Here is a 26,177-nt window from a genome sequence, read left to right on the forward strand (position 1 = left end):
GGATTGGTGCCCAGCAAAGGACGAATAAAAATACAACCACAACCAGCATTTTTACGACCTGCAAAAAAAAAAAAATTAATGACGGATTGTGAATGCTTTAAAATGCATAACACGAATAGTATAGCTTCTCTTATGTACGTTACTGCTCACGAAATACGAACACATCAAATACAAATACAATCTGAGAAGAAATATGGATACATATGTATCCACTCAATAATAAATAATCGTGTCTATTTATTTGTATATGGAAACATATATATTTACATACACATATACATAGTTATACATACACACTTACATATGTATACAAAACACAAACACATGTGTATACATGCATGCATATATATCTATGTTTTTATATGAAATGTCCATACATAAGATAGTAATCTACCTATATATCTATAAAAGTGAACGTGTCTGTATGTATGTATGTCTGTCTGTGTATATTTCCCTACGCAATAAATCTGTCAATTTAAAGTCTACAGACTCGAAATTTGATATACAGGGCACTGAGATTTGGGAAAATCTATGTGATCGGTTTTCGGCCAGAAATTTGGTTGTTCGGAGTTAAAGTTAAACGATTTGACTTTTGAGAACTCTACCAAAAACCTATGATAATTTCGGGTCTAAACACTTGAAATTTTAGATATAGGTTCCTTGGACATTGATCGAACTTAATAACTTTATTTGAGCCCAAAACAATAAATGTTAAGGGTCATAATAGAGTCACAGTTTTAAAACATTGACCTCTTAAAATTTCAAGTGTTTAGACCCTAAAATTGGTGGAGGAGTTTAGTAGAGTTTTCAAAGGTGGAATCGTTGAATTTTGACCCCTCGAAAGCCAAATTTCAGACCGAAAACCGAAGAAAAAGATTTTCTCAAATCGCAATTCTCCTTATGTCAAATTTCGTGTTTCTAGACCGAAAATTGACAGAGTTATTTGGTAGGGAAATGTAGACAGGCACACAGACATTTTAACTTTTGTAGAAATACTAGCATTTCTGCCCGGCGTTGCCCGGGTGTTTAGATGTGTATTTTGAGCAAAACAAAAAAGTGGTAGTAGGTAGGCAGGCTCGAACCCGTAGCGCAAAGGAGGAAAAGAACGGGGGAAAAACCTGACGTCTATGCTGTTACGGCCACCGCCAAACCGGAAGTGACATTTTTTTTTAAATTAAGGCGCGACAATCGAAAGGAGAGGATGAATTTAAAAAATATCGGCCAAAAAGCACCCCCCTGTAGAAAAGTGCCCAGTTTAAGGTGAAGATATTAATGTTTTCAGCCAATTTTTAGATATTAGTCGTCTGATATATATTGGTAACTAAAAATTTTCAACCCAAACCGATGAAAAAGCTTGCCCTATCTCTGAATACCCTTTATGTAAAATTTCAAATGTTTAGACCAGAAATTGTCTGAGTAATTTGGTAGAGACCGCAGAGGTCAATTTTTTTTAACTTTGACCCTTATTAATGACCCCTGAACATTTATTGTTTTGGTCTCAAATCAAGTTACTAAGTTAGATCAATGTTCAAGTAACCGATATCTAAAATTTCAATTGTTTATACACAAAATTGGCGGAGGAGTTCGGTAGAGTTCTCAAAGGACAAATCGTTTCACTTTGACCACTCAACAGTAAAATTTCTGGCCAAAAACGGATTACAAAGATATTCCCAAATCTCAGTACCCTGTATATCAAATTTGGAGTCTGTCAACTTAAAATTGACAAAGTTATTCCTTAGAGAAATGTACGCAGACACACACACAAAGGCACACACAGAGACACATTCACTTTTATGAATATATAGATAAATATATAGATCAGACAACTGGAAGTTGGCCAGGGGCATTACTTATTGCACGCCCCTCGTAAAAGGTGCAAAACATTTTTATTAACGTAAAAATAATTCTCGGTGAACGCTAGAGTAATTAATATGTTGTTACAACCATTAGTTTCTTATTCATAGAACGTATCATCAAAATTTCAACCCTGTCTCATCGGATTGCCGCAATGTTACATAACGATAATTAATAACAATAAGCTTTAACAGGTTATTCTCCTGAATGGCTAGACTTTGGAATTCCCTCTTGATCTTCTGCTGTTATGACTATAGTGATATGTAGTAGTATGGACATCTCGGTGCCCAACTCCCAACATAGTCTACCTGTAAATGGTCCGAAATATTATCCCCTTTGTACAAGTGGCAACGTGTCTTGTTTGAGGTAAATAAAGTGTATATATATATATATATATATATGTATATATATATGTATATATTTGTGTGTGTATATATATATATATATATATATATACATATGCGCAAATTTTGTATAGAATGTATCAAATTGTAAATCGTGCCTTGTATTAGTGGATCAACGTGTAATATATATTCTGTCATTTGTTTAATCGGTAAAACCATTCTAAATTAAAATAATTGTGTTGGTGTTTTTTTTTCCTAATTTACAGTGATCCTCTTTTTGGGGGTATATTTTCTCACCATTAAATCGGTCGTGTTTAACTTTGCTATTGTAGTAGGACACTTATATATGGTATATTCAGGAATTAATAAATATTATCTTTTTATTGTTAGAGACACAAATTATATTCACTTGCCTGCATTTTAGTTTTGTCGTCTTCAGCTGATTTCTTTTTGGATTTATTTTGCTTATTTGATTTTCTGTTTCCTTTGACACTTTTTCTTGTCGGATCCACTTTGTCGGTCGGTAGATCGGTTTCAGAAAGACTGCAATAAATTGACAAGCAAACAACATAATTGATAATCGATTGAATGTATTTGTTCAGCTGGTCAAGGATCACTTCGCATTTCAAATATATAAATTAAGACAATGTGGTAATGGTCAATCAGTATCATGTTTTGGTGTGATTTAAAATGTGTTTTTCAGACTAACACGTTCTTTTTATTTGGAAAATGCAAAATGAACTCGTGTGCAACATAAATTCCGGAAATTTAGAAGTGGTATATACAGAAATCTCTCTTAATATGTATTTAATGTTCAGATGTTAAACTTTAGAAAACTTTAATATTCGTTACTATTTTCACCAAATATACATTTTTCGAAAAGAGTAGAGAAAAAATATCTTAGCACATACTTTTTTACACACGCATTTAAACACACGCACCCGCGCATATATATATATATATATATATATATATATATATATATGTATGTATGTATGTATATACTGCACTCCTACAAATATATGTTAAATAATTCTAAAAAACTATATATAGACGAGGGATTAATATATAGCAAACATATTAATAAGTTCCTCCAGGTTTTACTTTAAACCTTGTTAAAAAAATAAATATGAGCCGTATTTACAAGAAAATGCTTAGCAATATAAGTGCACCAAAGTGCAAAGATTCATCCGTAGTTATATTTTATTTCGACTTAGTAATTACTCTACTTATAAAAAGTATTTAAAAAGTTATGTGATGCTTCTAATACACACCCACAGGGATACATGTATATGTGCATATGTGTGTATACGGCTTAGATTTAATATAAGAAACAACATACCAATAATAATAATAATTCAAATAAAAGAAATAGAAATGAATTTGGTTTACTATGTCATAAAAATAGAAAATGAAAAACAAACTATATATGAAATTTTTACATCTTTTGAATAAAGACTTTCCATAAAGGAGTTCTTTGCATGCAATATCAAATAAGATTTATTTGAAACTATCTTATGTTAATGTAAAATATTTTAAATGGTTAACACGACAGAATATAAAAAAAAAAATTCATAATAGGATTAGAGAGAAAATTAAGAAAATGCCAGATAATAATAATAATAATAATGATAATAATAATAATAATGACAACAACTAACAACAACAACAACAATAATAATAATAATAATAATAATAATAATAATAATAATAATAATAATAATAATAATAATAATAGGGGTTGTGTTCCTTGATAGAAGCGTTGGTTGAGTTTGAATAAAATAAATACGTATTAGATACGTTTGAAGCCAAAACAACGCATGATTACAAAATAAACAGATATTTATTTTGTTTGAAATTTATATTGAAATTTATAAATATATTTCGAAGATACACTTCATCATCAGTATGTGTTTCTTTTTTTTTTTTTTTTTGCTATGTTGTAGTTGGGGCATAGAATCAGTAGAAGTCCGTTTGTTGTTTTTACGGTAGTCTTTTCAACGTTCGGAACGGTGCGTTGGTCACGCGGAATTCACGTTAGGGTTTGTGTTCCTTGATAGATGCGCCGGTTGAGTTGTAATAAAATAATTACGCATTGGATACGTTTGAAGCCAAAACAACGCATTATTACAAAATAAACGGAGTAGATAACTTCGAAGGGGACTAGAGTTTCATCGGTGTACTGCCAATAAAGGTGTCCGTATGAAAACAGTCTGAAAACTTGTTGAAGGCAACTCATAACATCTATTTTTTGCAGAAAACAATAAGATACTTTCCACATTATAGACTCACCACGAATTTAAATTTTAAAATTTATATGTTTATTAAAATCAGTCATCTTGAAAAGTATTTTTTATGAACAATAAATAATTTTTGGTTTTCTTTTTTATTTATATGAATGTACTTTAGCGCTAGGTCAAATATAGAAAATAAAAAAATGTTATTTAATATCACCGAACGAACAATTTCACGTGATGAGAGGAAACGATAAAACAAATACAAGTAAGACTTATCACGCTCTTAAAAAAAATTCGGAAAGAAATCATCATAAATCCGAAATTAATGATATAGGTGAGTGTATTTTAGTGTAGGTCATCAGAAATTATAATAATATTTTATACACGTTAAAGTAAATTACTAGCAAACGTAATTCTATAATTTTATATGAATATTTTAGTAATGTATCCAGATAAGCAGCGAGTGTGAGCACTGACAAAGCATAAGTGTTTCTGTCATTTTTACTGAGCGTGTGCATTAACGTTTTAAATAAACAGTGCGTCCTTTAAAACAAGTATAATATGGTTGACTTTTCTGATTACATTTAATAAATGTTTTTTGAATTGAATAAATGTTAATTCAATTACAATTCGCTGCTTACACATTCACCGCCTAATTTTAATGGCTTCTCCAATTAAACAAAAACGGTTTTACCTGCCACTTCGCATATCTGCTCTTCTTGCTGTTACAGTAATCATTTCCCAGCAAATTCCAGTGTATGCCACAATCATTACACCTGTAGGAATAATCAGCATAATAATCAGCATGTATAACTCGTATAGTTTACTGTAAGCTTCGTCAGACCATGACTTGATGCAAGTGTACCCTTTGGTAATAACGCCACCTGGAATCAGTTTCTGAAATTAAAACAAAAATGTAGTGATTTAAAAAGATTTGAAATGAGGATTCATTTGAATGTATCTTTCCTGTTGTTCAGTTTCAAATTCTTTATTTGGAATAATCTCGCTGGATTTTATGACATATATATATATATATATATATATATATATATATATATATATATATATATATATATATAGATAGATAGATAGATAGATAGATAGATAGATAGATAGATAGATACATTATATCATTTATATGCATAAGTTGAAAACCTCTCTATATACACAACTAAAACTCCTCTTCAAACAAAATAAAGTTCTACTTTGATTTCACTCGATTGCATTCGCTCAAATGTGTATAGGTCCTGGATATGACCTTAAACTATATCCAGTGGTGAGGCCCCAGCTTGCGGGTTTTGGGGAGTGTGGAGCCACCCTTTAATTGCCATTGCTCCCATGTTCACTGACCAGGAGTGGTAGTACCTGTTAGGGTCCCACCTATGGGTTAAATAGAAACCGACTTGAAAACAACAAATATATTCTATTAAAAAAAATTTCTTACCAATCTTTGGATTCAGCATTAAATAACCTGAAAAAGGTTGATATGCCGTAAAACAAAAACAACCAATCAAATGTGTATAATAATAATAATAATAATAATAATAATAATAATAATAATAATAGGATATCATGATAATACCTATAATATATGAACACTAGAGGCAATTCTGAAAAGCTTTTAAAAAAAGAATGGGAAAAATTGGAATCAGAGGAATGGCTTGAAAGATACAACGAATAACAATCATGAAAACAGCTGAAATATTAAGGAAAATCCTTGAATGCGGACACTATTACGCATGAGCCACATGAGCGAGCCAGACAAACTGCTGCAGAGGTAAAAACATGAAGAAGCGCCACATGGAACCAAGAACATTGAAGCTGAAAATCTATAAGTTTTCTATTCTCTCCCCTATTCTTTCCCATTTCCCCATCACCCACCCACAAAAGAGTAATACCACATAGCTGAGAAGGATCAAGGGGGGCGGAAAGGCCGAGGAGAGCGCACTGACCACACTTCCGTTGGACAAGTGTGAAGAGAACTGGGACCTTGGGGAGGCTTGTTGCCATTCAAATTCCAACTGAGACCAATGGCCGCTGCCAGCGAGAAATCAATGATATGCGGCTATTGCGATAACGCAAATTCATTTGCAAATGTTATCAAAAGAGGTGGAGGATATCGAAAATCTTAGGAGACTTGCTGTTCCAGGGAACACTACATTTTTTCTGCAAGATCTTTGATGACCTGTGTGAAAGCTGCTTGTGAGCCAATAATAATAATAATAATAATAATAATAATAATAATAATAATAATAATAATAATAATAATTTAACTACGCACCCACAAAAATAGGAGTGTCGGCGTTGACTGATACCACAACCAATAGTCGGAGGTTCAAAGAGGATAGAAAGACCAAGAAAAAAAACACTAACCAGACCTCCACTGAATGAATGCGAAGAGGACTGAGACCGTAAAGAAGCTTATTGTAACCAAGATTACTATGACGACCAATCGCCATTTCCAGCGGAAAATTAATGGCAAGCAGCTGTTGCGATAGCGCACATGGAAAGAAGTAGAGAGTACTGGACATTTGTGGAAAATCACGACTCCAGGAAACACCACCGGCTGTTGTCAGTGAGTAATATCTTTTGATAACTTGTGTGCGAATTCCTAATGCGTGTAAATAGCATTCTTCCATGCACAAAATTTGAACACTTGAAAATAATCCCGAGACACTTAAAAATCCAATAATGGCAGAAGTCTATGAAATATCTTTGACGGTAAATAAGTGTTATTATTTAGTTTTAAAAATTGCATACAAAAAATTATTGCATTCTTAAATGGTATTTTTGAACAGCTGATAAAAAAAAACTATAGGTTTCAAACAAAACATCTCATTCGTTAACCAAACTTTCTACATTTTTATGTAATCTTTTTCAAATAAGATTACATCTGTTGAATAAGGTTTACAATTATGATTTTCGTTTTTAATAAGTAATGTATTTAGATTCTTGTACTGCGAATTTAATTACAGATCAGTACTATTCGTCTACAAGATAGTACAATCCTGAAAATATAGCTTAATGCATTTCGCCGAGCAACTGCACACATAAGTTTGGACGATACTCGATTATAAAATGTTAATCTGGAATGCACATAGTAAACTAGGTCTACCTATCCGAGGCCGCCGAAAAGTATTTTAACTTTCATTTTTGTTTCACTTTTTCAATTATTTCGTTTTTATCTGTTAAATTATTATTTTAATGGGATTTTAAAGTTTAACTGTAACATATCATTGTGTAATTAAATTGCTAATTGAACTAATCTATATGTCTATAAAAGTGACTATGTGTGTGAGGACAATTCGCTATCTATATACTCAACGAATTATTGATCTACAAACGTGACATTTCGTACATATTTCAGACTTGTGGAAAGATGTAGACATATTGTTTTATCGGTGTTCATCCAGAGAAAAAGACTGCTATGGAGTCAAAATTAAAAAAAAATGGTATTTGGGTTGTCATCAAGTTTTTATCTGTTTCTCAACTGTTTCACTGTGTATGCATTAAGCGTTCATATTTTGTTAAAAGTAAGTAGGTTTGAAAACACTTCTTAAAGGTTGTGTCAAACTGTCCTAATGGTTAGCATACTTGATTCACTGTGTTTAGGTTTTGGTTTCGATCTCAGCTCGAGTATATTTTTTTTACTTACAAGAAATGAACTGTTTAGAAAAAATATAATACTCGCATGCACCTGTCTCAGTTCGTTTTTGTTTTTTTATTTCGTTTTTAAAGGAATTTAACGATAGGCTTAAACCCGGACAAAGCCGAATATATCTTCTAGTATGTTATAAAATTATCATTCATATTCATTGATTATGTTGTTTTAATCTGCAGTTATACAGTGACTCGATGTAAATAGCTTAAGATACTTTTAATCTTTTAATAATTGATGATTTGCTAATCTAATATATAAAAGACTATATGTCTGTCTGTCTGTCTGTCTGTCTCTATATTTTCAAACTCTGCCCCCCCCCCCCGAAACTAAAAGTCGCTAAGCGGCGCTAGAGGTTTCTAATGATTTGTTTTTTTACGGGCGTTTTTTTATGAGTCTTTAACCGGTTAAAATAGTTTTAAGGGGTCAAAAATGAGTCAAAATTGAAAAAATCTTATACATTTTTTACATTCATCTTAGTTTATTTTTTATTTTTACTCAGCTCTAATGCATTTCACGGTGGTACAGTGGAAACGTGAACAGCTTTGACTACTTCAGTTACGGTTTCGATTCTAGCTGATGGCACCCAAATACTTTTTTATTATTATACTTTTGAAAGCTAAACTCTAATAATATATTCAAAATGTGGACAAATAAAAATATTATATTTAAATGTATTTTACGCCAAAACAAACCGAACGCTTCCTCCTCCCCGCTAGTAATTAAAAACAAATTATTCAGCAGTTTGAACGATTCGAAATATGTTACGATTTCAAATCATCACGGCGTAATTTAATTTTCAACTTTTAACAAAAGTTTAAATTTGCCGATTTGTTTATGAATTAACTAATATACATTCGAATACTTGTAAATTTGTAATTATTAGTTTGACAAAAATGTTATTGTAGAATTTTTATCTTGATTTTAAATTATCTATTTTCAAATAAGTTTTCATTATAATATCCTTACTGTATATATCATTTTAAAAATCGTTTTTCGTTCTTTCCAATCGTTTAAATTACAATCGGTTTAAAATAATTATGTCTTCTTTTCAGAACGTTGAATACAAGATGAGAAAAAAGCAAATTCGCATAATTTTCTTATTTCATTTAAAACTGGTCCGAAACAGCTCGCGATATCAACCAAGCGTTTGCCCCAGGAATCACTAGTGAACGCACAGCACAATAGTGGTTTAAGAATTTCCGTGTTGGCGATGAGAGGCTTGAAGATGATGAGCGTAGTGGTCGGCCACCGGATGTTGATAACGATTAATTAGGATCCTTAGTCCACGCACAACTGTTAAAGAACTTTCTTCTGAATTAGACGTAACGTATAGGACGATTTTAACCGACTTCAGAGAGATTGGAAAGACAAAAAAAACTGTTAAATGAGCGAGAATTAAATAAAATGAAGTAATGAAGTATGATCTTCCTTTATTGTACGCAACAAAAACGATTCGTTTCTTTACCAGGCTATGACTTGGTATTAAAAGTGGGTTCTTTATGACAACTTTAGCTCAGTGCTTAGACGCCGACGAAGCTTCACGACACTTCCGAAGACAAAGTTGAACCAAAAGAAGGTCATGCTGACTGTTTGGTGGTCTGCGATCAGTCTCGTCCATTACAGTTCTTGAATGCAGGCGAAACCATAACGCCGGAAAAGTACTGTAAATGTATGAAATGCATCAGAAACTTCGACAACAACACCCAGCATTAGTCAACAGAAAAGGCACAATTCTTTTCCACGACAATGCTCGTCTGCACGTTGGTAAACCGACCCTGAAGAAGTTGCACGAATTGGACTACAAAACTCTGCCTCATGCGCCATACTCTTCAGACCTCTCACCTTCCGACTAACACTTTTTCAAGCATCTCGACAACTTTCTGAGAAATGCTTCAAAAACGTAAGCGATATATAAAAAACGCTTTCAGAGAATTCATTGCCACCAGAACGCAAGATTTTTACGTTACTGCCATAAATTCACCTATTTTGTGTTTGCAAAAGTGTATGATACAGATCAATATGTTTTTTTTGTTGTTGTTGTTCGTTTGTTTGAACCGAAATACGTTCATCTGAATTGAAAAGTTAACAACCACATTTGTTCGAACTTCACACACTCAGGTTGCCAGTTCGCATCTTAACAATTTAATCATGGTCACCTCACTGATGTTACTGTTAGGTCAGACGTGGGACTGAAACAAACATACATTTGTCCGCCTTTCGGAGTAGTATCAGTGATTTGTCTTTATATTATGGGGTCGGCGTTCGAGGCGGAAGTCTGTTAAATAGAAATGTCACAACGTGCCAAGGGTTTTTAGATGCACTCAAGCAAACTACATCAACAAATAAACTAGGAATATACTGTTTCAGTTTGAACAAAGATGGGACAATAATCTCGTATGATTTGCGTTCCCATCGGACGTCCATAGAATTGAAATACTTCTAAGCACGGCAGTAATATTCAACAGATTAACGCCACGACTATAAAATTCCCGCAGGTTCTGATAGTTCTTTTTAATTAGTATTGTAATATTTTGGACCATCTTGTCTAATTAACACTGTAAACTAACAGGCCATTCACATATTAATAATCTTGTGATTACATGTTGCTTAAAGAAAACATGTTTTCTCTTAGCGAAGATAAAAAATATTTAATTAAATACCATAAAAAAACGTATTAATCAGATTTCCTTAATATAACTGCGTGAAGCAACTATCAGATAGTTTACAGGCAATTTTCTTTATTCCTAGTGATTTTACTATGTTTTGACTGTTGCATACTTCGTTGTTAGTAACGTTTATTCGTAGGTAGTTATTCGTAGACAGATAACCAAACAGAAAAAGAAGTTGATTAAGATATATTCTAAAATTACAGATTGCCACGGAACTGCATCCCTACAGAGTTCTACATGGTCTTCTTGAAGTTTTGTTGTTTTGGGCTATGCTTACAATCATGACGACAAATATCGATGTACAAAAATATAGCAATCTACTTTTATTATAGGTTGCGGGTTGCAAGGAAGAAGAAAGCACGCACAGAAATCGAACACCAATCAATTGTCGATCTCATGTCGATCTCATTTTCGGTGTTGTTTGTCTAATAAGTAATGACACCCACGTATCGTATGTGAGCAAAAAATATGAATTTTTTTCTTCACTGTCAATTAGTCCATGGATATTAAGCGAGGACTACAGCTAACCGTTTTTAAATAACTCTATAATGAGTAGAAAGTAGGCGTTGTGTTCATTATCAACAGACTTGTCACTGTGTTTTTATTTACGCCTCATATTCTATGAGCTATATTTCTGATAAAGGGGGAAGAATTGCTGTTTTCCGCCATCGAATCAATCCATAAAATAATTCTGGTTAGCTAAACTTTTTACCTCGAAGTGGTATCTTTTTTTAGTTCCTTACATCAACGGAAATCATTTCATTCAAAATATATTAACCTTTGCAGGTGTTTTTTTTATTAATAATTAATACTAGTTTTATTTTTGAAAGTTTAGTTCTTCCAGACATTAACTGTTTTTGTTACACCTTATTAAATGTGTGTTGTGTAACAATATACCTTCATTTCTACTACAGCGGTCCAATATTACCAAATTATTGACGTGTTATTTTGTCTTAAGATGTTTTCCGAGACGATTCTAGGTAGTAATCTCCCTAAAGATGTGGCACACAGACCGCATGCGGCATAATGCTAGCTTATTTGTAGCCCGCATAGCAACTTTTAAAAATCTGTGGAAGCAAATCCTCTGATCGAAACTTTAAAACGTCACGAACACAACGTTTTTTTTTTGTGTGTGTTTTTTTTTTTTAGCACTATATACATTATTAACGAAGTTACAGGCAATTACATGATAAAAACTGCCGAGAGTCTTAAAATCGTTTATATTAAAGCTTTTAAGAGACTTAAGTTGAAGGATTTCTGATAAAACTCATAACTACACAGAAATATCAACCTAACATAGCAAAAATTGTTAACAGAAAGAGGTGTAAAGTCTCGAAGCAAAACATGAAAGCTAGTTTAATATTTGTCAGTTTTTAACTCATTTATGTTCATTGTGTTGCTGTTGCATTCAGATACAATTCAACCATTGATTTAAATGTTCTTTATATTAAATTAAAGAACACATTTTATCTCATGCTAATTTCTTTAATTGTGTATTTTCTAAAATTACATGTACCTTTGTAATGAGCTTTTTGAATATGACCAAACATGTTTCTGAAGCAAAAGAAAATATACTGTAATAACTTTACGTGTGGACCTTTTAATAACAAAAATCGTGGGACTCTGAGTTTGACATGCTTGTTATAGACTATTCTGCTCAACGAATTCATTCACGAGAACACGTGTCAAGTATGATAATAAACTGTCATTTCCGAGGATTTGCTTGTGTCTACTTGTGCCTTCCATCAACTGATATTAAATATTCAAGAACTTCTATGTTTTTATCACAGATAGTTAATTAGAAATGGTTGTTAATAAATATTCTAGAATGAAATGCACGTAGAGGTAGCAAATTTAATCCATGGAAACATTTACTGTTACTAAATATCTAAAAGTAAGGAGCACAGTTTAAATAAGGGTTTCAGCTCGAAATTTATAGAAAATTGCAGATTTCGAGAATAAAAGGCCTAAAATAAACAGCGGTGTAAATATCAACTGCAATTAAGTTAGACAATTTTTCAATCGGAAAAGAAAGATGGCGAACATTCAACGTGTCATTTATAGATTGATTTAAAATGCACTAGAAACCAGAGTGTGAACCGCTTGACTCCGCGAATAACTATAATGAAATAATTATTGTTGTAACTCCCCTCTCTCTGTCAGCTGCTGCTGATGACAGAGAGTTACCAGTCTTCTAGAATATAAAAGGCAAACATCTGTGCGTAAGCATGTATTCATGTATATATCTCGCTAAAACAAAAATCGAAATCCTGAATATTAATTGAATAGTGATTGAATTAACAATTAAGTAACATCGATTAAAATAAAATGACATTTAAAAAACACATCTAAACAAAAGGGATGTTTAAGAATAAACTATATTTAGGCGGCGATATTGCTGAGTTGAGAAAAAAGACACATTTATAAAAGATAAATAATGAAGACACTTATAAGATGACTGGAATTAACAAAATTTGATTACTTATGAGTATAGTTTATAATAGTTTTTTGTTGATATTGGATTGGAGATGATAATGATGTCTGCAGGAAAGCAATCCTCTGCTGATAGGTTCCGCAGAATGAAGATTTTTAAAAGAATCTGTGCCCATAGAAAGTCTGTTTTTAATCAAATAAATCACAGTTATTTGTACTTGTTGAAATAAGTCGATATTTGTTAATATAACGTAGAAATAGACATCCAACGAACATCTCTACAGAAAGCATAGACCAGCTGCCGCACGAAAAATTATATATATATATATATTCTATATGTATTGCAATATATATATAGTTATATATATATATATATTTATATATATATATATATATATATATGTGTGTGTGTGTGTGTGTGTGTGTGTGTGTGTGTTGCAAGATAAAATATTCTGTGAATTTTAACTGAACAAAAACTTCTTTCGACTTCCGCAAACTAATTACCATTCAACGTTAAAATAAAAACAAAAAAAAAACAAGAAAAATTTAAATAAGCCAAAGTAGCCCTTTATGTTAGCATTCTTAACTTTTGTTTAGTTTTAGAGCAAAGATTAGGCATTATGAACATCTATAAAAATATAGATATAAATCGAATGTTATTCAGATACATGATGCGCTAGTTATTGGAACCGGAGACGAACGCTTTATCAACCGATAAAACCAAGATATTGTTTCTTTCTTTACGTACTTAAATATGATCGTCGTTTAAATCTTTTCTATCGCCGTCAGCATTTAAAATAGTTCAACTGCTGAGAATGAATTAAAAAAATAATTAAAAACAGAAATATAAACAAATGTATTCTTATAAAATAAAAATAAAATTTTAAAAACATAAAAACAGAAATATAAAAATACGTATTCTTATCAAATATAAATTTTAAAAATGCACGAAAAAAAACAGAAATATAAACATATGTGTTCTTATAAAATGAAAGTAAAATTTAAAATCATAAAAACAGAAATATAAAATATATTTCCTCATCAAACATAAATAAATTTTAAAATTGCACCAAAAAATCAGAAATATAAAAATAAGTTTTCAATAATAATATGTGAATAATTTATAGTTAACATTAGAAGAAAGACGTCGGCTTCAAACGGTGCATTAGAAGGAAATAAAGACGAAATGAGATTTGAACCCAGGCTGCTTACGTGCGTAGTATTTGATCCATCAATCTTAACCATGTGGTTGGCAACGGCACCAGATATTTATTTAAACCCCTTCTCATAATTTAATGACAAAATCTCTTATGCCATTAGGCAGCCTCTGCACGTTTCATCAATTCAACAAGTCTTGAATACGAGAAAATATGAATAGATATGTGTTGCTATTTTAGCTATTTTCATGCCTGCATCTTTATTTCGCTAAACATAGTCTGACATGAAATCAACGAGATGATTTATTATGTTACACTTAATCGTTTGAAATCATATACAGGTGCGATTATGAGCTTACAAAACAAAATTAATGATTCAGAAAAGCTGTTATATGGAGGTTTATTAAAGGTGTGATAGGCTGATTTTTTTTATAAAATGAAATTAATATCTATAATAATAATAATAATAATAATAATAATAATAATAATAATAATAATAATAATAATAATAAGGAACACAATTTTTATATTGGGGCAGTCGACAAGTAAATTATCAGCGTATATCATAAATGTAAGTTATGGCAAAAACCGAACCTACGTCTAATATTAAAAATACTTCTACATGGTAAAAATAGGTAACAGTCCGTCTGAATAATTTATAGGATAGTCTGTTACACACACACACATACACACACACACACACAAACACATGCATATATATACATAGATACATACACACACATACATACACACACACATATATATATATATAAATCAAATAAGAGACGTGTTACATTTTACATTTTAAAGCCAAATAACAACGCGATTTTTTAAAACTTTATAAAATAAACGGATGTTTATTTTTAAAGAGAGAGATATATTTCAGAGATATACACTCCTTTTTCAATCTGTATATATATATATATATATATATATATATATATATATATATATATATATATATATATATATATATATATGTATATTTTTTTTTTCTTATACTTCGTCATGATGTTGAATGGAAGAAGTTGAATTTTTTTTTCTGTAGCCGGATAATTACGCGTGGTCGCGCGTGATTTGAAAGTCTGGGTAGATTTATCCATTAAAGGCGTTGAGTGAAATTTGAAAATCAAATAAGAGACGTGTTACATTTAACACTTTAAAGACAAATAACAACGCGATATACATATATATATATATGTATATATATATATATATATATACATACAAATTGAAAAAGGAGTGTATATCTTCGAAATATATCTCTCTCTTTAAAAATAAACATCCGTTTATATTATAAAGTTTTAAAAAAAATCGCGTTGTTATTTGGCTTTAAAGTGTTATAAATGTAACACGTCTGTTATTTGATTTTCAAATTTCACTCAACGCCTTTAATGTATAAACCTACCCAGACTATATATATATATATATATATATATATATATATATATATATATAAAGCAGCCGGAGAAATTCCCCTCTGAACAATAGTATCGTAGGTTTGCAACAACAGATGCTACATACAAATTCAATATATCTAGGCTAATAGCCACTATTTTATGCAGCATTTCAGACACATTCAGTCGTGATAATAAAATACTACATTGCATCCTACGAGTAACACCATCACAATCGCAGCATCTTTCAAGGAAGGAATCCCTATTTTCTCTTTTAATATTTACTTCTTCTACTGCACTTAGTTGTCTTCGGGACAAATTCTGCACGTTTCAAAGATTCTGTGATTACACCGACCATAACTGGCTCATACATACATACATCTAACATAATCTTCCCAATTTCCGATCATAAATAATAAAGGCTCCATCTCTAAATACTGTCTATTCTGATTGGCTGAGCTATGAATATTCCGGAATACAGTTCTTCGATTTATGAACGAGCGGTTACTAAAATGAAAATATGGAGTCACTAAGAGAATATTATTATGCATAGGTCATTACAATCTTGTAAGATAGAAAAATATAAAAGAGAGAAAATCATTAAACGAAGTGCTATAAACAATTTACTTGCTTTCTTTTACCAAGTTTAAACCACGCTGTCCGCTATAAGAATCTCTTCTGTCGTTGTCGTCAAAACATCAACAAAATAATTAGATATCCCTTGCGATCGAGTTTTTTTAACCATTGAACACAGTTTTACATTATACTTATATTTGGAACCTTTAACAGATACTAAACACTACAACACTATTTTTTCCAATTTTTTTAATCGACAAGTTTGTTTTGTGGGTGGTGTGTGTGTGTGTGTGTGTGTGTGTGTGTGTGTGTGTGTGTGTGTGTGTGTGTGTGTGTGTGTGTGTGTGTGTGTGTGTGTGTGTGTGATACAAATACATCGTAGCGGTCGGGCTGCTGTTCCTTTCAATAAGACAGGATCCACATTGTGTGTAAAGGGATTTCTCTTCCCCCTCTCTCTCACTGTGCGTATTTTCCCTTACAAATGATATTCATTATAGATCGTGTATGCGTGTCTTTGTGTGCATGGTTTCGATTCTGTTGCATCTCAGAATGTGATAACATTTCTTCTTTCTACTTAACCTCTGTAATTATCAATTCATTTGTGTGTTGTTTTCTCCTTTTTTTTCTTACACAATTCAATTGTGTCGGGGTTGAATTTTTTAATGATTTAGTACATTGTCTTTTAATCTTTGAATTTGAAAAAAAAAACACGGATATCCAATATGTATCTTCCCCCTTCTCTAGCACACTCATTTTTACCTTTTACTTTTTGAAATCTATTTTTATTTATAGAATAAAGTACGTCTTTTAGACGCTAGCCGTTAGTCTATTTTTAAAGTACACGGAATATCCCCGACTGTGGCCGACGTCATACTTATCTGTAACGTAAGCACATACACACAATTTTACATTTGTTTTTTTTGTTTATAATTATTTTAGAGTAAGGTACGTTTTTAGACGCTACCCTTCCGACTGTAACCCATACACACATACAAACACACACAAATAATAACGTTATTATTTCAGCACGATCCATCATCATACAATTGAATGCGATCTTTAATAAAGCCAGGGTAATATTTCAGCATTAAATGTTTTATATTTGTTTGATTAAAATTCACACCTAAACTAATTGACCGATCATTATCAATTTAAGAGCACAGCTACTAATCGCAAAAGGGGGGGGGTCTAAACATGATCTATAATCAGTCCCGCTTTAGTATCATGAGAAAACGTGGAAACCATTTATCCTACTCCTTCATTTTAAAATAAACACTTTATTTTGTTTACTTTTATGTCCCCGGGCAACGCCAGGTAGCCCTGATTATAAATATATATATATATATATATATATATATATATATATATATATATATATATATATATATATATATATATATATATATATAGGGTGAACAGAAAGTCCTTGGTCCATTTTGCGTTTTAAAATTAAATATTGTTAAAATCACTTTTTCTCTTTTCGAATAAAGTAAGTATTTAGTCTAACTATTGATCTAATTATTTTCAACAAAAATATTAAAATAATTTTGTTTAAACTTTCAGAAAAATGAGCAAACGAGAGGCCATAATTCAGCTTCATTGCGCGGGAAGGACAAACTCAGAGATTATTAAGCTCTTGAAAGTGGCTAAATCCACCGTGTACCATGTTGTGAACAGATTTAAGGAACTTGGTACATCTGAAGACCGTCCTAGAAGTGGAAGACCTCGCACTGCTCGAACAAAGAAGGTGATTAAAGCTGTCCGAGAGAGGGTAAGGAGGAACCCGAAGAGATCTGCAAGACAAATGGCTAAAAATATGAATGTGCGCGTGACCTCGATGAGAACCATCGTAAAAAACGATCTCCAGTTGTCCCCCTACAAGATGAGAAAGAGACAGTACCTCACACCTGCCCAAAAGCACAAGAGACTTGAAAGAGCAAAGCTTCTTCTTGGAGAACTGAAGGCTGGCACGGCAGAGCGAGAGATCGTTTTTTCTGATGAAAAACTCTTCACAATTGAAGCGACTGTTAACAATCAGAATGACACAGTCTACGCAAAATCTTCAGCAGACATTGATGACTCCGTGAAAATAGTTTTCCGCCGACAAAAGCCGTCTTCCCTCATGGTGTGGGTTGCAGTCTCCAAATCTTGGAAGTCGCCTCTAATTTTTGTGGAGCAGGGGGTTAAGATCAACACAGATCGCTATATTAACGATATTTTGGTTCCAGCATTTGAAGAGATGAAGAAACACTTCAAAGATCAGCCTTTCACCTTCCAACAAGATGGAGCACCATCCCACGCCTCCAGTAAAACTCAGGACTGGTGCCAACGTCATTTTCCAAGATTCTGGAGTAAGGAGATGTGGCCTCCTGCATCGCCTGATTTGAATCCCATGGATTTTTCGGTGTGGTCTTTGTTGGAGGCAAAGGTTTGTTCTGTTGCTCATCCAAGTGTTGATGCTTTGAAGACATCTCTTCTGAGTGAATGGGCTAAAATACCTCAGGAAACGCTGCGTGCCTCGGTTGGTAACTTCAGACAGAGAATTGAACGCCTAATCGAAAAGAAAGGACATCACATTGAAAATGAATAATTTTAATTTATTCTTGGTTTCCTAACTTATAATTTTCATTCATGTTTAATTTATATTTTTGTAATTTTCTATTAATAAACCACTTTTGAATTGGTCCAAGGACTTTCTGACTTTCTGTTCACCCTATATATATATATATATATATATATATATATATATATATATATATATATATATATATGCCATCCACATACAGTATTGTTTCGTTGCATTAAAACTCATCAGTGCAGAAAAGAGAATCTCTTTTCTGGTCTGATGAATTGTTGTCCCATGAATTGAGACTTCACTTGCACATATGTAACCAATATTATTTGAAAATAAACAGACTATATATATATATATATATATATATATATATATATATATATATATATATATATATATATATATATATATATATAAGATTGGGTTTTCCTCGCACTTAACAAGATATTAACAGCCAATTTGTTTTCTATTTAAAAATTATTAAATAAGTATACTCAGTCACGGATATGCGATCGAATAAATTTTAAGATTAATTAATTTGTATATTCTTGGAAAATCGCATCTCAATTAATTATTAATTTTGTTTTTTCATATTAGACGATTGGTTTCTATTTAACTATTACGCTCGTTTCTATCTGTGCATAGTTTCTACCTGTGTTTTTTAAAGATGCAATTTTCACCCCAAACAAAGCACAGTGCCCCTCTGACGTAGGTGACTACTATCGGGGACATAAATAGCAGGAATATTATGAAGGGAGATGAGTAGCAAGATGTCTGTCCACATTACACTTGAACTTCTGCATGTCAGTACAGTTGGGAAAGCAGTATCCTAGAAGGGAGTTCCAAAGTCTCGCAGTTCTAGGGAAGAAACTACTGGAGTAGAAGGTTTTCCTACACCTAGGGATATCTACTGTGAAGGGGTGGGATTTAGCTGCTTGTCAGGTTTGTCGGGGGTATTCACGTCGTCGGGGTACAAGTGCTTGTATTTCGTCAGAGCATTCACCATTAAAGTATTTGTAGAACAGGCAGAGGGATGCAACATTTCGTCGATGGGACAGAGGCTGAAGTCTAGATGACAGTTCAGGACCTATCAGGTTGGCGACTCTCTTTTAAACCCTGTCCATGAGTGAGAGACAAGTAGTAGATGCACCAGCTCAAATGTGACAACAGCACTTCATACATAGGCGAATGGCGGCTTTATAGAGGTACAGGGTATTTTTAGGCGTAAGCAGTCTCTAGCATGATAGAAAATGCCCTTGTTCGCAGCAGCCTTGGCAATGTTCTCAATGTATATATTCCAGTTTGTGTTCCTTGTAAACGTTAGGCCGAGGAGTTTAAAGGAAGTACTTTCATGTAATGTGTTCTTAGCCATTTTTATTGATGGTAGAGAAGGTTTCTTGTAGTTATTGAAGGAAACAAGCTTAGTCTTGGAAGCAATGAATGTGACTATCCATTTTTGTCCTCATTCGACTACAGATTGGAAGTCATCCTCTAGTGTTTCTGTCATTTCCTTAGATATGTGTCCATTTGTTTTCCCCTCGTGTCTGTTATAGAGAGTTGTGATCATCAAATATATCTATTTCAGAAACAATTTTATCAGGGAGGTCATTTCTGAATATCAGGAATAATAAATGTCCAAGGATATACCCCTGAGGTACTCCAGCATTTATATTATATTGTTTAGATGTACGACCATCGAGGACAACCTGGATTATTCTTTTACTTAAGAAGGATTTAATTACATTATGTATTCTTCCAGTCATACCATATGATCTAATTTTCCTTAGAAGACCATCGTGTCATACCGTGTCAAAAGGCTTAGATATATCGAGGCTTACCGTTCTACCTTCCCCTGTTTTGTCCAGTGAACGGTATATACATTCAGAGATTACAGTTGGGGTATCTGCTGTGGAACGGACTTGTCTAAATCCATATTGATTGTCGGTCAGATGTTTAGCAGCTGTAAGGTGATGAACTAGAACTTGATTAAGAACGCAAATATTTTGGCGAAAAGCGGGAGAAGGCTAATGGGGCGATAATTTAATGGGTTAGCTCTTTTGCCAGAATTCTTGAAAACTGGTACCACAGAAGCAGTTTTCCAGCAGTCAGAAAAGTAAGATTCGTAAAGTGTAAAGTGTAAAGTTTGGAGGGAACTGAAGCGACCTTAGAGGAGCATTTTTTTAATAGCATAGTCGGATGTGAGCGGGTGCACATGCTTTTGAGGTGTCTAAGTTTTTTATGATACCGTGTACCTGAGAAGAGGTGATTTTCAGCTCATCTAGTGTGGCGTCTGTCCGCAATGGAAAGTCAGGGAGGGAATGGTCTGAAGGGTCCAATGTGAAAATTGAGGTAAAGCGACTAGCAAACAGGTTAGCCTTCTCGGTTGCTGTGCAAACAAACTCCTGATTTTTTTATACTGCCCATTATTTACTACACGGTTGAAGATTTTCCAAAGATTAGGAAGCGTTTAGGATGCAAACGTTCGAGCACACACCTATATATACACCCCCCATATATATATATATATATATATATATATATATATATATATATCGAACTCTCTGCTATGTTGGCTAAACACATACATACATACATACATACATTATCACCTTTGTGCCTCACTTTTGTATTCATGTACCCTAGTTCTTCATCTCTGCCCTATTTATCTAAATTTCTGTTTATTTTTTTTATTTTACTTTCATTTTTTGTATTTTTCATATTGTTTATATTTTTATATTTTTTATTGTTTTATTTCTTTGCCCCTTAATTTTATTTATATATTTACTATTATCATTATTATTAGAAGTAGTAGCAGTAGTAGTAGTAGTAGTAGTAGTAGTAGTAGTATAGGATATTCTTCCCCCATTATCCCACCGTACTATTCGTCCACATCCCAATTATCTCTGTTTCTTTATCCACCTCTACCATCTTTGCTCCCCTATATTTATACCTATGCCTTACACTTCAACCCTCCTCCCTGTACACCTAATAAGAGGGCAACGTTAGGATTGTTACTGCATATTATCTAAAGTATATCATCTTTTGAAATTTATTATTATAGCCTTACAACTATTCACCCATACCCACCTCATAACTTACTCCTTTAACTCACTTCCGGACCTTCCCTTGCATCACTAATTTAAAACTCTAATACACGACGCCCTATGTAATCCACTCCACAACTTTAATTAATTCTCATAACATCACACAATAACCATAATCTTCTTATAATTAATGCTGGGATAACCGTTACTTTGTTTAATCATACTTAGAATACACCCTTTCACTTTAATTCATCATCATAATATTTCGCTTGAAATTACACACCGTCTCAATGTGCTGTTGTCATCTCGGTTGCATCTATCGCTAAAACAAACTGTATAGATACTCTACATCTTACATACGGATAAAATAAGACCACCACCGATCCACCCCTATACCTCCCTTTGAGTCTTAAAACATAAACTACCTATATTATTTAAGACTATGATAGAAACTCTATGCACTTTTTTACATTACACTTTATATAATTCCTTTAGCTTAGAATTCGATAAAAATTCCCCTAACAACATCAATAATTTAATTGATTTATTTCGTTCCTGATGAATCCCACGCTAGACGCGAAGTTATCCCATTCAGAGTTTAAATGGCACAAAAAAGAACACTTTGCAGTCATTAAGACTCTGCGAAATAATAAATCTCTAGTTATAACTAGACCGGAGTGGTGGTACTAAATCATCATGATTATGTTGATAAAATGTCTGTGATTCTTGATGACACTGAAAAATTTATAAAATTAGGCCCTGTTAATACTCATGATTTCACTGCTTCCTTAGAATCTAAATTTCAGAATAAATTAGTAAAGTGGGTAAAAAGTGGTGTACTCCCTTCTAACATAGTTAATGAGATCAGACCCCCAGGTTCTATCCGCCACAGGATGTATGGCTTACCTAAAACCCATAAAACGGATATTCGTTTAAGGCCTATTATTTCTATGGTAGGGTCTGCACAACACATGGTTGCAAAATGGATCTTCAACATTTTACAGCTAGTAGCGAATTATTATAGTAACTATTACTTAAAAGATTCATTTGAGTTTGCTAATTTTATGCAAAATAATAAAGTTGCCATTAAATTCATGTGCTCTTACGATACTAGCAACTTATTCACTTTTGTCCCTATTTTGGAGACAATAGATATCTGTACTGATTTTTATATCGTAGTCAGATATCACCTCCTTCTATTCCTGAAAATATATTTATTGAATTAATGAAATTTGCCACAACATCGATTGAATTCGATTTCAACGATATAATGTATCGGCAAATAGATGGCATGGCAATGGGCTCGATCCTTGGACCTATAATGGCGAATATATTTGTGGGTTTCTATGAAAAACAATTGTTATCTGGACCCATAAAACCGCTAGTCTACTTTCGATATGTAGATGATACATTTTGCCAATTCAATAATCCAACAGAGGCAAAAAAAATCTTCAAGTTACTCAACAAAATGCATCCCGTATTAAAGTATACTTATGAGGGTGGAAGCAATTCTAATTAAGCCTTCCTTGATGTATTGATAACGAAAATTCCATTAAATTATCTGACAGCAATTTACCGTAAACCAACTGGTCTGTATACAAGGTGGTATTCATTTCGCCCTAACAAATGAAAGTATAATTTGATTTGGACCTTAACACATCGTTTCCTTATGATTTGTACACAATCGAAATTGGATGAAGAACTAAAAATGATTACTAATACTTTGTCCAATAATGGGTACCCTCTTGATGTGATCAACTCCGTCATAAAAAGGAAAATAAATAATTTTCCAAAAAAAAAATCGAAGATGGCGGCGAAATGTCCAATTCACATTCGTTCACCTTGGTTAGGGATAGTGAGTGAAAAAGTCGCCAAACAGATTAGCTCAACTGTGGAACATTGCTATTTTGCCTCCAAGGTACGTGCGGTGTTTGCGACCAAACCATTATTGCCATCATCTCGAAAGGATGTTCTGTCCCCATCATGTGAATAATGTTATTTATCAATTTAACTGGATTTGCTTTTACCAACTACGTGGGCAGAAGAACCATCAGGTTAGATGGTCGCGTCCAACAACATGTACCTAGTAAAATACGGAATGGAATCTACCCACCAACGGACATTTTGAGCAATACGTATGGCTCCGCTATAACGGACCATTTGCTTAAAAACTCGCGATGTGCAATGAATTTCAGCAGTGACTCATTTTCTATCTTGAATCATGCTCATTTGAAGGTTTTGGAGACTCTTCACGTCTGGTTAAGGAACTCTTCTCTCTGTAATGAGAAGGATTGTCTCTAATGCATATTCTCCCCATATCATAACGATAGATTTATTTTAGTCGTTCTTCTCATTATTTTTGTCCCCCCCCCCCCGATAATTTTATTTTATTTTCCCTATGATAATAAAATAATAAAAAAAGAAAATTCTCGATTTTCTTTTGAAAAGTGAGGGCGAAACCTCGTCAGCCGACTCTACCCCATTATCTATTTTTTTCTTAACTTTCATTAAATATTTTCCCTCCGTCTTTCTTTTTATCATGGATACAAAACAACTCAATCTTCCTGTTTCCATAGCTATAATATATATATATATATATATATATATATATATATATATATATATATATATATATATATATTAGAAGATAATTCTTTTTAATCCGAGACATCTTTCACTATCCTCATCAGAGGTGAACGATGGCATTTTGATTTTTAGAAAAGAAAGTAGAAGGATAGCATTAACATAAGGTGAAAATTAGAAGAACATATTAACAATTACCATAAAATAAATATCACCAAGGAGGAAGAAGAGGGAAAAAGTAATTATATATATATATATATATATATATATATATATATATATATATATATATATATATATATATATATATACAAACATTGATGGCTGCATATGTGCATACATGTTGTTGTAATCACCCGTTATTTGGGAGATTACGTCTTCAGGTCAAGAATTTCCCTCGAAAACTGAAACTAAAGTTACAAAAACATTTTCTTATATCACTTACAAAATTAGAATCTTGTCATAGAATAGGGTTGGGGTTAGTCTGGGGAAGGATAAGCAATGCCTCTGATCAGTCCATTTATCTCAGGCTTTTATTTTTTCTCATCATTAACTTCGGTAGGGACATTTTTTTTCTTTTTATTCTTTTTATAACCTTAAAATTAAGTATCCACTCCCGGGTATAGCATTGTAAATTAATTGAGATGTCCGCCAATATGTCGCCTATAACCAACAGTCAAACTTTAAGTGGTCAGCAATTCCAAACGGCGACCCAATATGAACAAAAACGATATTTCCGATTTTCACACACACATATTTCGAAAGTATATATACACGCAAATACACAGGAGTGGATGCACACCTTTAGTATATTTTCTCACACATACACATACACATACGCACAGAAATACAAATATAAAAATGTAAGAAAACCAAAAAACATAAAATACAACAATACAGTATATACATGCATAGACATATAGACTCGCATACATCTGCGTACATGTATACATAGATATACACATATACATATACATCTACACATACACATCCATATATTTACACTAAACGTAAATACATTTCCATACAATATATATATATATATATACTTATACAGGTACTTACACCCACACACCTACATCTACATATATGACATATACATACACGCATAACATATGCGTATACATAAAAACATATACATATTCATATACATACATAGCACATTTACTTACACACATACACGTAGGGAACTATTTTGACACAAAACAGAAATAAAGCTATGATTAATTTACCTAGATAATTAAATCATTTAGCATGAAATTTCCACTAAGTTATTACATATATAGCGGAAAAACACATACCATCTCACATAAAGTTCCATGTACGCGTTGAGTACCACATAGACGCCTAATGCATGAAAGTTACATATAAATCTACATATACACACATGCATACATATAGACATACATATAATACAGATACATACTAATACACACATAAGTATGCATACATGTACAAATATATATGCATATACATATACATACACATATATATACATATATACAAATACAAACATACACATACATACATATCTACATATGCCCATCCACATACACACATATATATATACAAACATGAATAATTATCGTCTACGTACATGCAGATCTAACTGTGATTAATCAATAGTTAGTATCAAAAAATATAGTG

General features: G+C 32.5%; 1 protein-coding gene across 1 annotated transcript in view; it reads right to left on the reverse strand.

Moving 5' to 3' along the window:
* The window catches only part of LOC145287973 (allatostatin-A receptor-like), a 158,295-nt gene that overhangs the window by 736 nt on the left and 131,382 nt on the right, over positions 1-26,177 (reverse strand). Inside the window, exons 5-7 of the mRNA XM_080135949.1 lie at positions 5,130-5,332; positions 2,612-2,741; positions 1-58 (exon numbers count right to left, since the gene is read on the reverse strand). The exon at positions 1-58 is cut by the window's left edge and continues 736 nt beyond it. Of these exons, the coding sequence (XP_079992075.1) occupies positions 1-58; positions 2,612-2,741; positions 5,130-5,332 (391 nt within the window). The remainder of the gene's footprint in view (positions 59-2,611; positions 2,742-5,129; positions 5,333-26,177) is intronic.

This window comes from Euprymna scolopes, chromosome 11, assembly GCF_053919585.1.
Source record: "Euprymna scolopes isolate OS-2025 chromosome 11, ASM5391958v1, whole genome shotgun sequence".
NCBI classification, from domain to species: Eukaryota; Metazoa; Mollusca; class Cephalopoda; order Sepiida; family Sepiolidae; genus Euprymna; species Euprymna scolopes.